This window comes from Salmo salar, chromosome 08, assembly GCF_965601325.2.
Source record: "Salmo salar chromosome 08, fSalSal1, whole genome shotgun sequence".
Classification (NCBI taxonomy): Eukaryota; Metazoa; Chordata; class Actinopteri; order Salmoniformes; family Salmonidae; genus Salmo; species Salmo salar.
The window spans coordinates 17,802,501-17,817,950 of NC_138298.1; the positions used below are offsets into that span (position 1 = coordinate 17,802,501).

The 15,450-nt window shown below is 41.2% G+C and overlaps 1 protein-coding gene across 12 annotated transcripts in view; it reads right to left on the reverse strand.

Annotated features, from left to right (window-relative positions):
* LOC106610060 (teneurin-3) overlaps positions 1-15,450 on the reverse strand; it is a 447,182-nt gene that overhangs the window by 61,947 nt on the left and 369,785 nt on the right. For all 12 annotated transcript variants that reach the window (XM_014209182.3, XM_082978414.1, XM_014209189.3 and 9 more), the window contains 3 exons: positions 7,437-7,556; positions 3,256-3,388; positions 2,929-3,057 (listed from right to left, as the gene is read on the reverse strand). In XM_014209182.3, the coding sequence (XP_014064657.1) occupies positions 2,929-3,057; positions 3,256-3,388; positions 7,437-7,556 (382 nt within the window). The remainder of the gene's footprint in view (positions 1-2,928; positions 3,058-3,255; positions 3,389-7,436; positions 7,557-15,450) is intronic.

Below are 15,450 nucleotides of genomic sequence, written 5' to 3' on the forward strand. Positions count from 1 at the left end.
CTGTATCTTTATATCTGTGTGTTTATGTCTGTGTGTGTTTATGTCTGTGTGTGTGTGTTTATGTCTGTCTGTGTGTGTTTATGTCTGTGTGTGTCTGTGTCTTTATATCTGTGTGTTTATATCTGTGTGTGTTTATGTCTGTGTGTGTTTATGTCTGTGTGTATTGTTTGGCTGATGGTGCAGAACACAGCCTTATTAAAGTAGTGCTTTAGACTGAAGGAGTGCCAGAGAAGAGTAGACAGAAGTTGGGCCAAGAGGAATCAAAGTCTATCTGGCCGCACAGGAGAGTTGAGAGAGATGGGGGAGAGAGGGAGGGAGGGAGAGAGAGAGAGAGAGAGAGAGAGAGAGAGAGAGAGAGAGAGAGAGAGAGCGAGACAGAGACAGAGAGAGAGAGAGAGAGAGAGAGAGAGAGAGAGAGAGAGAGAGGACTCATTTGGAGCAGATAAAACATGTGTTTGGCCCCCTGTACCAGCTTTACTGAAGATGCTCTTCTGCACAGATTGGCCTGTGATACTGCCATAATGGTAAACCCTGGGTTTTGATCTACGAATGAGTGTGCGTGCGCGAGCGTGTGTGAGACCCTCATAACAATTCACACCGTGTCTGGCACGGCTAGAAAGACTATACATGGATTTAAATGCTCTCTCTCTTCATCAAGGCTTCTCCTCTTTGAAAGAAACAAAGAGCATCTGTGCAAACAGTTAGAAAATCTCTAGACCTCGTATTCACTGGGCTGTTAAAGGTGTGCTTTTATACTTCAAGTATTAAAGGTCGGCTCAGCTTTTTGTGAGGCCCCCCGTTCCAACTGAGTTGGCTGTTTGAGGTCCCGGGAAAGCTTGGGTGAAGCAGTGTGGGGTGTTATGGGGCATTAGAAAACGGGTTGTTTGGATCCTGGATGCTGATTGGTTGTGGGACAACAACTCCCGCAAAATACCATGACGTGTTAATGTCATAATTCCACTGTCCGCAGCCCAGGCAGGAAATTCATAAACGTCTCCCTCGGGGAAAAAAGGTACACATAATTTACAGTACACTACAGGAAAGTTGAACAGATGAGTTGAACAGGAGAGTTGAACAGATGAGTTGAACAGGAGAGTTGAACAGATGAGTTGAACAGGAGAGTTGAACAGATGAGTTGAACAGGAGAGTTGAACAGATGAGTTGAACAGGAGAGTTGTACAGGAGAGTTGAACAGATGAGTTGAACAGATGAGTTGAACAGGAGAGTTGTACAGGAGAGTTGTACAGGAGAGTTGAACAGATGAGTTGAACAGATGAGTTGAACAGGAGAGTTGAACAGATGAGGGTACAGAGTGGGTCTGTGGAGAGGGTAGAGTGAACTGGACGAAACCTAGCTGACCGTGTTGTGAGGTGTGTGTACAGTGGGTGTTTGATGTACTGTATGTATCCTTTCTCCACTGTCACCTCACTTGAGTCTTAGGTATAACGCGTTTGTGGAAAAGTGTGTGTATTCAGTACAACTAGTCTGGGTTTCTGTGTGTGTGTGTGCATGTGCGTATACGATGATGATAATGTGTGTATGATGATGATAATGTGTGTATGATGATGATAATGTATATATGCTGATGATAATGCATATATGATGACTATTCATGTATATACGGCGATAATGTATGTATGATGATTATACTGTGTGTATGATGATGATAATGTGTGTATGATGATGACAATGTGTGTATGATGATGATAATGTGTGTATGATGATGATAATGTGTGTATGATGATAATGTATATACGCTATTGATAATGCATACATGGTGATGATCATGCATATACGGTGATCATGTGCATATGATGATGATAAAGTGTGTATGATGATGACAATGTGTGTATGATGATGACAATGTGTGTATGATGATGATAATGTATATATGATGATGATAAAGTGTGTATGATGATGACAATGTATATATGACGATGATAATGTATATATGATGATGATAGTGTATATATGATGATGATAATGTATATTGTGATGATAATGTGTGTATGATGATGATAATGCATATATGATGATGATAAAGTGTGTATGATGACGATAATGTGTGTATGATGATGGTAAGGTATATATGATGATAATGTATATGATGATGATGTGTGTATGATGATAATGTGTGTATGATGATGATAATGTGTGTATGATGATGATAATGTGTGTATGATGATGATGTGTGTATGATGATGATGATACTGTGTGTATGATGATGATAATGTGTATATGATGATGACAATGTGTGTGTGATGATGATACAGTGTGTATGATGATGATGTGTGTATGATGATGATGACGATGTGTGTATAATGATGCTAATGTATATATGATGATTTTTTTAAATTTAACCTTTATTTAACTAGGCAAGTCAGTTAAGAACAAATTCTTATTTTCAATGACAGCCTAGGAACAGTGGGTTAACTGCCTTGTTCAAGGGCAGAACGACATATTTTTACCTTGTCAGCTCAGGGATTTGATCTTGCAACCTTTACGGTTACTAGTCCAACGCTCTAATCACTAGGCTACCTGCCACCCCTATAATAATGTGCGTATGATGATGATAATGTATATATGATGATGACAATGTGTGTATGATGATGATAATGTGTGTATGATGATAATGTGTGTATGACGATGATAATGTGTATATGACGATGATAATGTGTGTATGATGATGATGATGATAATGTGTATGATGATGATGTGTGTATAATGATGATGAGTGTATGATGATGATAATGTGTGTATGATGATGATGATGAGTGTATGATTATGATAATGTGTGTATGATGATGATGATGATGTGTGTATAATGATGATGTGTGTATGATGATGATAATGTGTGTATGATGATGATGATGATGATAACGTGTGTATGATGATGATAATGTGTGTATGATGATGTGTATGTCTCACCTGTGTCTCAGGTATGATGGGCCCATCCTCTGGTGAGGACCTGAAGCAGGTAGAGAGGGGAGAGGCCACGATGACAGGACTGGGCCTGATGAAACCACTCAGGTCACAGCTGGGGATGTCATTCTCCTCCTGCAATACGATTCAATATGATTGAAGACGAGTCAATACAATTCAATACAAGTCAATACAATTCAATAGGAGTAACACAATTCAATACAATTGAATTTGATTAAATACAATTCAATATGAGTCAATACAATTTAATATGAGTCACTGTGAGTCAATACAATTCAATATGATTCAGTACAATTCAATACAGTTCAATACCTTCTTCATGACCAGGGTGTCCATGACATAGAAGACGTTCCAGGGGATCCACACGGTGCGGTACTGTATCAGGAACGGAGCCCGCTCGAAACTCAGGGTCAGACTGGCCCCACCGTTGGTCAACAGGTCAAACCTGGAGAGATGGAGAGAGATGAGGATAGAGATGGAGAGAGATGAGGATAGAGATGGAGAGAGATGAGGTTAGAGGTGGTGACAGAAACACGCAGGCATGTACATTCACACAGAGAGACAGGCGGACAGACGGATGGACAGACACACACAGGCACGCCCCCCCCCCCCCCCCCCCCCTTCACACACAGACAGTAGAAAGGGCCTTTTACGTGTTCACACATTTCCTCCTGGTTGCTCTTGGGCCCTGGAGAAAGAGATCTCTGTATCTTTGACACTGATGGAGGTAGAGTGAGGATGAAGGGTGATCAGACCATTCTGTTCTAATTGTCTCTCCTGTCTAGTCTGTCCAACCTGAGTCTCTCTCGCTCTCTCTCTCTCTCTCTCTCTCTTTTCCTGCTATATCTCTCCCTCTTCCTCTCTTCTACTTATCTCAGAACAAAACATGTTTCTCTTCTTTCTCCTGTACTGAAAATAAGATGATGGGGCCAATTATTATTGTATGTGTGTGTGTGTGTGTGTGGTGAGAGAGAGCTCCGTCTGGCTAGCTAACTTTGTCTTTTAACATGTAGCAGGCCTATAGGGAGAACCATCCGAGTGGAAGAGAGAGAAGATCCCCTAAGTCCTGTCCTATATTCTGTGTCTGGAGGGGGCTGGCGGGGTGAAGTGTGAAGACACACACACAACACATACAGAAAATGCATAGATAAAAGAACACACTCATGCAAGCACAGACAAGCAGCGACACCAGCATTCTATCTGTTACGACCAGATATATTGTTATTTATAAACTGGGTGGTTCCAGCCCAGAATGCTGATTGGCTGACAGCAGTGGTATGTGAGACGGTATACCATGGGGGTTTGAGACCGTATACCTCGGGGGTTTGTGGTATTTGGCCAACATACCACGACTTATGGCTGAATCCAGGCACTCCGCGATGCGTCGTCCCTAAGCACAGTCCTTAGGTGTGGACCCCCTTGGGCCTTACTGCTTAAATACACTAAATGGCCAAAAGTATGTGGCACCTGCTCTTCGAACATCTCATTCCAAAATCATGGGCATTAATATGGAGTTGGTCCCCCCTTTGCTGCTATAACAGCCTCCACTCTTCCGGGAAGGCTTTCCACTAGATGTTGGAACATTGCTGCGTGGACTTGCTTCCATTCAGCCACAAGAGAATTAGTGAGGTCGGGCACTGATGTTGGGCGATTAGGTCTGGCTCGCAGTCGGCGTTCCAATTCATCCCAAAGGCATTCGACGGGGTTGAGGTCAAAGCCAGTCAAGTTCTTCCTCACCGATCTCGACAAACCATTTCTGTATGGGCCTCACTTTGTGCACGGGGGCATTGTCATTCTGAAACAGGAAAGGGCTTTCCCCAAACTGTTGCCCCAAAGTTGGAAGCACAGCATCGTCTAGATAGAACGTCATTGTATGCTGTAGCATTACGAGTTCCCTTCACTGGAACTAAGAGGCCTAGCCTGAACCAGGAAAAACAGCCCCAGACCATTATTCCTCCTCCACCAAACTTTACAGTTGGCATTATGCATTAGGGCAGGTAGCATTCTCCTGGCATCCGCCAAACCCAGATTTGTCTGTCGGACTGCCAGATGGTGAAGTGTGATTCATCACTCCGGAGAACACGTTCCCACTGCTTTAGAGTCCAATGGCGGCGAGCTTTACACTACTTCAGCTGACGCTTGGTATTGCGCATGGTGATCTTAGGATCTTAGGCTGCTCAGCCATGGAAACCCATTTCATGAAGCTTCCAACGAACAGTTCTTGTGCTGACTTTGCTTCCAGAGGCAGTTTGGATTTTTACGCGATATGTGCTTCAGCACTCGGTGGTCCCATTCTGTGAGCTTGTGTGGCCTACCACTTCGCGGCTGAGCCGTTGTTGCTCCAAGATGTTTCCACTTCACAATAGCAGGACTTACAGTTGACTGGGGCAGCAGGGCAGAAATTTGACAAACTGACTTGTTGGATAGGTGTCATCCTATGACGGTGCCACGTTGAAAGTCACTGAGCTCTTCAGTAAGGCCATTCTACTGCCAATGTTTGTCTATGGAGATTGCATGGTTGTGTGCTGAAGAGCTCAGTGACATGGCTGAAATAGCAGAATCCACTAATTTGAAGGCACGTCCACATACTTTTGGTATTGACAGTTCCATGGCATGTATATTCAGTCTATTGTAGCAGTGGCATGGCAGTATATTCAGTCTATTTTAGCAGTGGCACGGCAGTATATTCAGCCTATTGTAGCAGTGGCATGGAAGTATATTCAGCCTATTGTAGCAGTGGCATGCCAGTATATTCAGCCTATTGTAGCAGTGGCATGCCAGTATATTCAGCCTATTTTAGCAGTGGCATGGCAGTATATTCAGCCTATTTTAGGAGTGGCATGGCAGTATATTCAGTATATTGTAGCAGTGGCATGGCAGTATATTCAGCCTATTGTAGCAGTGGCATGGCAGTATATTCAGTATATTGTAGCAGTGGCATGGCAGTATATTCAGTCTATTGTAGCAGTGGCATGGCAGTATATTCAGTCTATTTTAGCTGTGGCATGGCAGTATATTCAGTCTATTTTAGGAGTGGCATGGCAGTATATTCAGTATATTGTAGCAGTGGCATGGCAGTATATTCAGCCTATTGCAGCAGTGGCATGGCAGTATATTCAGTCTATTGTAGCAGTGGCATGGGAGTATATTCAGTCTATTGTAGCAGTGGCATGGCAGTATATTCAGTATATTGTAGCAATGGCATGGCAGTATATTCAGTCTATTGTAGCAGTGGCATGGCAGTATATTCAGTCTATTTTAGCAGTGGCATGGCAGTATATTCAGTCTATTGTAGCAGTGGCATGGCAGTATATTCAGTCTATTTTAGCAGTGGCATGACAGTATATTCAGTCTATTTTAGCAGTGGCATGGCAGTATATTCAGTCTATTTTAGCAGTGGCATGGCAGTATATTCAGTCTATTACAACAACATAAATGATTCCATATTATTCAGTCTATAGTAACAGGGGCATGACATAGTGGCTGGATACATCGCAACCTGCGGTGTGGAAGATTGTGCAACATCATGTATTCAATTTGCCACAGTGGTCGCCATCATACACCTATTGCAATCTAGCAGCTTAGCCTTGCCCTAGAGATTCAACCTATTACACTCCCAGCAATCACACAGAGCCTCCTCTCAATGAGGCAGGGAGCACCAAATATCACGGCTTGCACTTTTGCCCTTAACACTCCTGCTTCACAATCTAATTGGGCGCGGGTGGTGTAATAAAAGGTCCTGATGGGGCTGGGGCCTGGGAGTGATTGCGCCTCTGTCCCAAATGGCATCCTATTCCCTATCTAGTGCTCTACTTTTGACCAGAGCCCTATGGGAAGCACGTAGTGCACTATATAGAGAATAGGGTGCTATTTGTGACTCGAACTGCGTTTCCTATTTCCTGGTTGGTGTTGAGGGTTGCAGGAACACTCGCTGTAATAACACCAGGGAACCGGGAGTGGGGGGCAGGGTGTAGTGGAGGTGTGTGTGTGTGTGTGTGTGTTCTGTGCCCTGCGCTAGAATGACGCAGGCTAATTGATTCTGCCCTTGTAAATTCAATGCATTTTAAACAGCCCTCCAGTTCACATTTAAATGGCGCAGGGTTTTCATTTGGGGTGTGGTTGGGGGGGGGGGGGTTGTGAGTGTGTGTTTTTTCATTGGGGGGAAGCTGCTGAGATTACATTTGCATGAGAGAGACGATTTTGGGAGATTTGTGAGACAGAGTCGTAGAGGGACGGGAGAAGAAACGCACTGTGGTTTCTCTCTCTTTTCTCTCTCACACACTCACCGATGCACAGAAAAACATTCACGCATATACGCACACACAGACACACTCATGATGATTCAATCAACCAGTCCTGAAAACACAACATAAATCAAATACTGTATGAGGTGTCAGTGGTGAGGGAGACCAGAGTCTGTGGTGTGTGTGTGTGTGTGTGTGTGTGTGTGTGTGTGTGTGTGTGTGTGTGTGTGTGTGTGTGTGTGGACCTACATGCCGTCCTTGCGCGTGACGGTGTATCCGTGGTCGGGGTAGTGGACGAAGGTAACATTGACTCCTATGAGGGGGGTCCCGTCTGCCGTCAGGACTTGGCCTCTGATGATGGACACCAGGCTGGGGAGAAACAACACGTAGAGATGATCTACTTAGAGACGTGGTTATTTTGTACACTGCAGCTATGGGACGCTGCGGAGACAGAGATATCCTGAGATACACATCACGCTAGAGGACTGACAGGAAATAACACATTAGACAACTTTCACTCAGCACATTCATAAACACCACAGTACGACACTGTATAGTACCACGTCAAATAACCAATTCCCTTTTCTCGTCACCGCTATGCACGCACAAAATCACACGTGATCCAAACTCCCCCTCCCACACACACACACACACACACACACACACACACACACACACACACACACACACACAGAGGCCTATTGATATTCATGTGGGCTTACATCTCCCTGTTTAGCACACATAACACAGTGTGTTTAAGGGCTGCTGGGATGCCAGGGCCCTTCCCCTCTGAGGCTTATCAGCCTGATCGATACTAGGGGACTGAGTGAATAAATCTCACACAGCACACACACACACACACACACACACACACACACACACACACACACACACACACACACACACACACACACACACACACACACACACACACACACACACACACACACACACACACACACACACTTTGCCCACCATCACACACACAGGCCAGCAGCACGGCAAATTTATTCTGCGGCAAAAAAAATGTAAAAGCGTGTTGGGGCTAGGGGGCAGTATTGAGAAATTTAAAAAAAAATATGTGCCCATTTTTAACTGCCTCCTACACCAACTCAGAAGCTAGGATATGCATATTATTAACACATTCGGATAGAAAACACTCTGAATTTTCTAAAACAGTTTGAATGGTGTCTGTAAGTATAACAAAACTCATATTGCAGGCAAAAACCTGTGAAAAATAGATTTAAAAAAATGTGAATTTTGTGACTGTACTATTTAGTGTCATTGTTTTATAGATACCATAGTGAGAAAGGATTCATTTCGCAACTCCTACGGCTTCCACTAGATGTCAACGATCTTTATAAAGTTGTTTGAAGCGTCTATGATAAACAGAGAGCAAATTAGAATGCAGGGAAGTTGACATGTCGTCACTTTTTGCGCCTGCGCATAAATCTGAGAAGCGTGAGTTTGTCATAATTGTTTATCTGGACATAGGATAGGTTGTGTGAAAATATTACTGATGTTTAACGTTAAAAATGGACCAAAAGATTAATGCTAAACAACGTTTGACATGTTTGAACGAACGTAAATAGATTATTTACTAGGTTTTTTTAGCTTTTCGGCGTGATTTTACACCCCCCCCCCACCACGTTTTGTGGGAGCATAATGAACGCTAACTACTTGGTGTTATTTGGACATAAATTATGAACTTTGTCAAAAGAAACCACATTTGTTCTGGACCTGGGAATCCCTGGCAGTGCCTTCTGATGGAGATAATCAAAGGTAAGGGGATATTTACAATGTTATTATCGATATTAGATGATGCTAACTGTATAGCATAGCTTATTGTTCTTAGCATAGCACCCCGTTTATTGCTAAATGTGATTTCCCAGTAAAGTTATTTTGAGATCTGGCCATTCGGTAGCAATTACGAGATGATAATATATTATTCTTTGAATGACAATATTATAATTTACCAATGTTTTCGAATAGTAATTTTGTTATGTTCACCGGAAGCATTTCAGAGAAGAAAAAAATCTGAATTTCACGCTACTGTAAAATGCTGTTTTTGGATATAAATATGAACTTGATGGAACAAAAAATGCATGTATTGTATAACATAATGTCCTAGGAGTGTCATCTGATGGAGATTGTCAAAGGTTGGTGCATAATTTTAGCTGGTTTCTGCTTTTGGTGACGCCTGACCTTGAATTGAAACTGGATGTTTGTACTTTTGTGGCTATGTACTGTCCTAACATAATCTAACTTTATGCTTTTGCCGTAAAGCCTCTTTGAAAATCGAACAATGTGGTTAGATTAAGGAGATGTTTATCTTTTAAATTGTGTAAAATAGTTGGTTGTTTGAGAAATTGAAATTATTAGATTTTTGATGTTTTGAATTTCCAGCCTTGATAGCAATCCCGTCTCGGGGTTCATTGCTAACCTGTAGCCCCAACAGAGAGAGGAGAAAAGTCAAGTTGTTTAGGCAGGCCCGGCTTGCGGTGGACCGTTTAGATGAGTTTTTAATCAATGGGTCTGGTCCTGTGGAGATAGCTACTGTCTGTATGTGTGTGTGTGTGTGTGTGTGTGTGTGTGTGTGTGTGTGTGTGTGTGTGTGTGTGTGTGTGTGTGTGCAGGGGGAGGGTAGCTAGATTTACTTATAGCTCTCCTTCCCAGGTCATTACAGCTTTCACTGAGTGCTAATCAGTAGCGGAGCATTGAATCACCCTGTAGAGAGAGACAGAGACACACACACACACACACACACACACACGCGCACACACACACACACACACACACACACACACCACACACACACACACACACACACACACACACACACACACACACACACACACACACACACACACACACACACACACACACACACACACACCTTCCCCAGCCCAGCACTATCCTTTACAACAGTCTGAGAGGAAGCCAGACAGTACAGTTGATGTCCTCCCTCCCCCCCCTTCTATCTTCTATAGTGTAAACATGCCATAAATTACAAATTACCCAGCGTCCTCGCCTCATTAATACCTGTATGTGTGTGTGTGCTGGGGGGGGGAATGGGGTCCTTAATGTAGCTGTAATTTATGCCTTCCATTTGCTTAGGGAGGTTGTCTCAGTGTCTGTCACCGTAAAACAGTGCCTGTGTCCTAAATGGCACCCTATTGGCACCCTATACTTTTGACCAAAAGTGGTTCACTATGTAGGGAATAGGGTGGCAGTTGGGACGCAATCATACCCAATTGTCACTGTTCTGGTGTCTGAGTGTTTCTAAGCATGTTCAAAAGACGTCCATGTTCAATAGACGCTGCAAGGTACTATCATTACTCTGGTATTATCATTACTCTGGTACTATCATTACTCTGGTATTATCATTACTCTGGTACTATCATTACTCTGGTACTATCATTACTCTGGTACTATCATTACTCTGGTACTATCATTAGTCTGGCGTTATCATTACTCTGGCGCTATCATTACTCTGGTACTATCATTACTCTGGTACTACCATTACTCTGGTATTATCATTACTCTGGTATTATCATTACTCTGGTATTATCATTACTCTGGTATTATAATTACTGTGGTATTATCATTACTCTGGTATTATCATTACTCTGGTATTATCATTAGTCTGGTATTATCATTAGTCTGGTATTATCATTACTCTGGTATTATAATTACTCTGGTATTATCATTAGTCTGGTATTATCATTAGTCTGGTATTATCATTACTCTGGTATTATAATTACTCTGGTATTATCATTAGTCTGGTATTATCATTAGTCTGGTATTATCATTACTCTGATATTATAATTACTCTGGTATTATCATTAGTCTGGTATTATCATTAGTCTGGTATTATCATTACTCTGGTATTATAATTACTCTGGTATTATCATTAGTCTGGTATTATCATTAGTCTGGTAGTATCATTACTCTGGTATTATCATTAGTCTGGTATTATCATTACTCTGGTATTATCATTAGTCTGGTATTATCATTACTCTGGTATTATCATTACTCTGGTATTATAATTACTGTGGTATTATCATTACTCTGGTACTATCATTACTCTGGTATTATCATTACTCTGGTATTATAATTACTGTGGTATTATCATTAGTCTGGTATTATCATTACTCTGGTATTATAATTACTCTGGTATTATCATTAGTCTGGTATTATAATTACTCTGGTATTATCATTACTCTGGTATTATCATTAGTCTGGTATTATCATTACTCTGGTATTATCATTAGTCTTGTATTATCATTATTCTGGTATTATCATTACTCTGGTATTATCATTACTCTGGTACTATCATTAGTCTAGTACTATCATTACTCTGGTATTATAATTACTGTGGTATTATCATTACTCTGGTACTATCATTACTCTGGTATTATCATTACTCTGGTATTATAATTACTGTGGTATTATCATTAGTCTGGTATTATCATTACTCTGGTATTATAATTACTCTGGTATTATCATTATTCTGGTATTATCATTACTCTGGTATTATCATTACTCTGGTACTATCATTAGTCTAGTACTATCATTACTCTGGTATTATCATTATTCTGGTATTATCATTATTCTGGTATTATCATTACTCTGGTATTATCATTACTCTGGTATTATCATTAGTCTGGTATTATCATTAGTCTGGTACTATCATTACTCTGGTATTATCATTAGTCTGGTATTATCATTACTCTGGTATTATCATTACTCTGGTATTATCATTACTCTGGTATTATCATTAGTCTGGTATTATAATTACTCTGGTATTATCATTACTCTGGTACTACCATTACTCTGGTATTATCATTAGTCTGGTATTATAATTACTCTGGTATTATCATTACTCTGGTATTATAATTACTCTGGTATTATCATTAGTCTGGTATTATCATTAGTCTGGTATTATCATTACTCTGGTATTATCATTACTCTGGTATTATCATTAGTCTGGTATTATCATTAGTCTGGAATTATCATTAGTCTGGTATTATCATTAGTCTGGTATTATCATTACTCTGGTATTATCATTACGCTGGTATAATCATTACTCTGGTATTATAATTACTCTGGTATTATCATTACTCTGGTATTATCATTACTCTGGTATTATAATTACTGTGGTATTATCATTAGTCTGGTATTATCATTAGTCTGGTACTATCATTACTCTGGTATTATCATTACTCTGGTATTATCATTACTCTGGTATTATCATTAGTCTGGTACTATCATTACTGTGGTATTATCATTACTCTGGTATTATCATTAGTCTGGTATTATCATTAGTCTGGTATTATCATTAGTCTGGTATTATCATTACTCTGGTATTATAATTACTCTGGTATTATCATTACTCTGGTATTATCATTAGTCTGGTATTATCATTACTCTGATATTATAATTACTCTGGTATTATCATTAGTCTGGTATTATAATTACTCTGGTATTATCATTACTCTGGTATTATCATTACTCTGGTATTATCATTAGTCTGGTATTATAATTACTCTGGTATTATCATGCGTCTGGCATTATCATTAGTCTGGTATTATCATTAGTCTTGTATTATCATTATTCTGGTATTATAATTACTCTGGTATTATAATTACTCTGGTATTATCATTAGTCTGGTATTATCATTACTCTGGTATTATCATTACTCTGGTACTATCATTACTCTGGTATTATCATTAGTCTGGTATTATCATTAGTCTGGTATTATCATTACTCTGGTATTATCATTAGTCTAGTATTATCATAATTCTGGTGCATGACGAAATGACACCTTTAGTTAACCCTTAAACTTTCCCCACCCACTGGCACACATCTCTCTTTCTCTCTCTCTTTCTCTCTCTCTCTCATAATAAGCATGACAAAGGTTGCTGTGGGCAACAGGCAGCGCCACAGTAACTGACTGGTGATATTTCCTTTTTTACATGGTTGCATGTCATGGAATGTGGCTTGGAGTTAGAAAGTATCAGTGTCACTGTCACCTCTGTAAAATACAAAGTATTTTTCTCTAAATATACATGTTGTACTGGCATTGATTGTCACGTCCATGTCTGCTGTCTGAAATAATTTCTTTGTCAATAAAGGTTTTAATTCATTCAGAATTGAGGATGTTGTCTTTGTCCCTGAGTTTTTAAACACTGGGCTGGACACCACACCACAATCCAGGATATCCTCCATGTAGTTATTATCAGACAGATTAGTCTCTAGCCTCCCAGCTGGCCTCTCACCAAAGTCATTCAAGGATAACGCTTCGACTCGCCCCCGGGGCTCCACAGCTGTGACCCGGCACCTGGGATTTGAACCCTCAACCCTGCTAACCCCAGTCAGAGGACCAATTAACCGGGCCCTTGACCACGAGACCACAACATCACTACACAGAACAGGGCCATAAGTGAAGTCAACAGAGCCAAGACCAACTAGTCCGCGAGCGTTAATCCGCTTGAAATCTGTGTGCAATATAACAACACTGAGGGAAGGACCTAAAACAGTAGACAGGTCGGGGTCGGTCTTCCTGCTTAAAATACCGCAGCTTTAAGCTCCATCGCTCGTCTCCCTCTTCTAGAGTTTGCTGAAGCGTGGCAAAGAAGCGGTCTTATCTAAATTCAGCTGTGTGTGTGTGTGTGTGAGTGTGTGTGTATGTGTATGTGAGCCACCACATAAGGTAGTGAAGCGTTGGTGGCCACATGCCTAATTTAGCCCGTCACGATCCATGAAGAGGAATAATAACATACTTCCCAGTCTATTCAGACTCCTTATTCCCAGTAACTATAGCCCGTATAAGGGGAGCCAAAGGATTGCATTTAAACAAACTATGAAATGAAAATGTTCTGCAATTGTATTGTTAGACTGTTATGGCAGACAAAGGAAAATAAAGCTTTAGTGTAGGAAGTTGAGACACACAAAGGCGTTCCGACGTGTTTTTATCCAATAACCTTGGCAGAAAGCCTTGGTAGTGCCTGCTCTTAAAGCAGTGAGACTATTTCAATTGGAGGTTTGGAGAAGTCAATAATAATGTAGGTGTAAACAGGTTTTTGCTCTTCCTGTCCTTGTTGTGCTGCAGACAGTCACTTACAGGATGTCTGCTCTGCGCCGCAATGCAAAAAAATCACAGACTACAGATGTAGGGTCTTAATTTGATCACCATGCTGCAGGAGAACTTTACTGCAATGCAGGAAATGTAGAACTTGTAGTGTGTTTGAGGTTTAAAAAGGCTTCTGAAGTTTGCAATTTCCACTTTGAAATTTCAGGCTTGATTTTCCTTTACAAAAAATGTATCGACCCCTACAAAATGTCCATTAATTGTATATTCACATTTCCTGTTGATGTAGGATTGTTTTTCTGCTGTATCAAACTGGCTCAAATTAAGATCCTACATCTGTACTTCATTACTGAGTATGTCTCTTTTGAATGAATTGCCACCCTGAATAATATCTCTATTCCAGTCTCTTGCTCGAGTGTCATTTCCTACTAAACGACGAGCTCTCTATCTCTGTTGACGGAGAGTGGCATGTCAATACACACAGACGGAGGAGGAGAAGAAGAGATGGATGAGGAGGAGGAGAAGCAGAGCGGGTCTGCGAGAGCCTTGTTTGTTCACATGTTGATGCTGAGGAGCTGTTGTTTGGTTGGGGATTACTGCGGATCCCGTGCGTGTGTGTGTGTGTGTGTGTGTGTGTGTGTGTGTGTGTGTGTGTGTGTGTGTGTGTGTGTGTGTGTGTGTGTGTGTGTGTGTGTGTGTGTGTTGGATGGCTGGCTGGCAGAGGCTAAAGGAAATGTTCAGGCACATGCTCTGTGTTAGCACTACTGGCTAAACAAAGCCCCCGGATAGGTGGGTCTAACACAGGACAGATGTGAACTTGACTCTCTCCCTTTATCTCCATATATCTATCTTTCTTTCGCTCTCCATCCCTCTCTCCATATTTCTGTCTCTCTCTCTCCATGTCTCTGTCTTTCTCCATTTCTTTTTCCATCTCCCTCTCTCTCCATCTCTCGGTCTTTCTCCATCTCTCTCTGTCCACCTCTCTCCCTCTCTCCTTATTTGTTTGTTCCGGCCTCCCATTTCTCCACACTTCTTCCTGCTTTATCAGATGATCAGACTGTTCTGTTCTCTCCAGTGAGCACCGTGTTTAGCATCTCTATTTAACTCTGTTATCGCTGTGTGGAAATGAAGTTTGCTTTCTAAACATAAGCTAATCTCTACCGGCTGGTT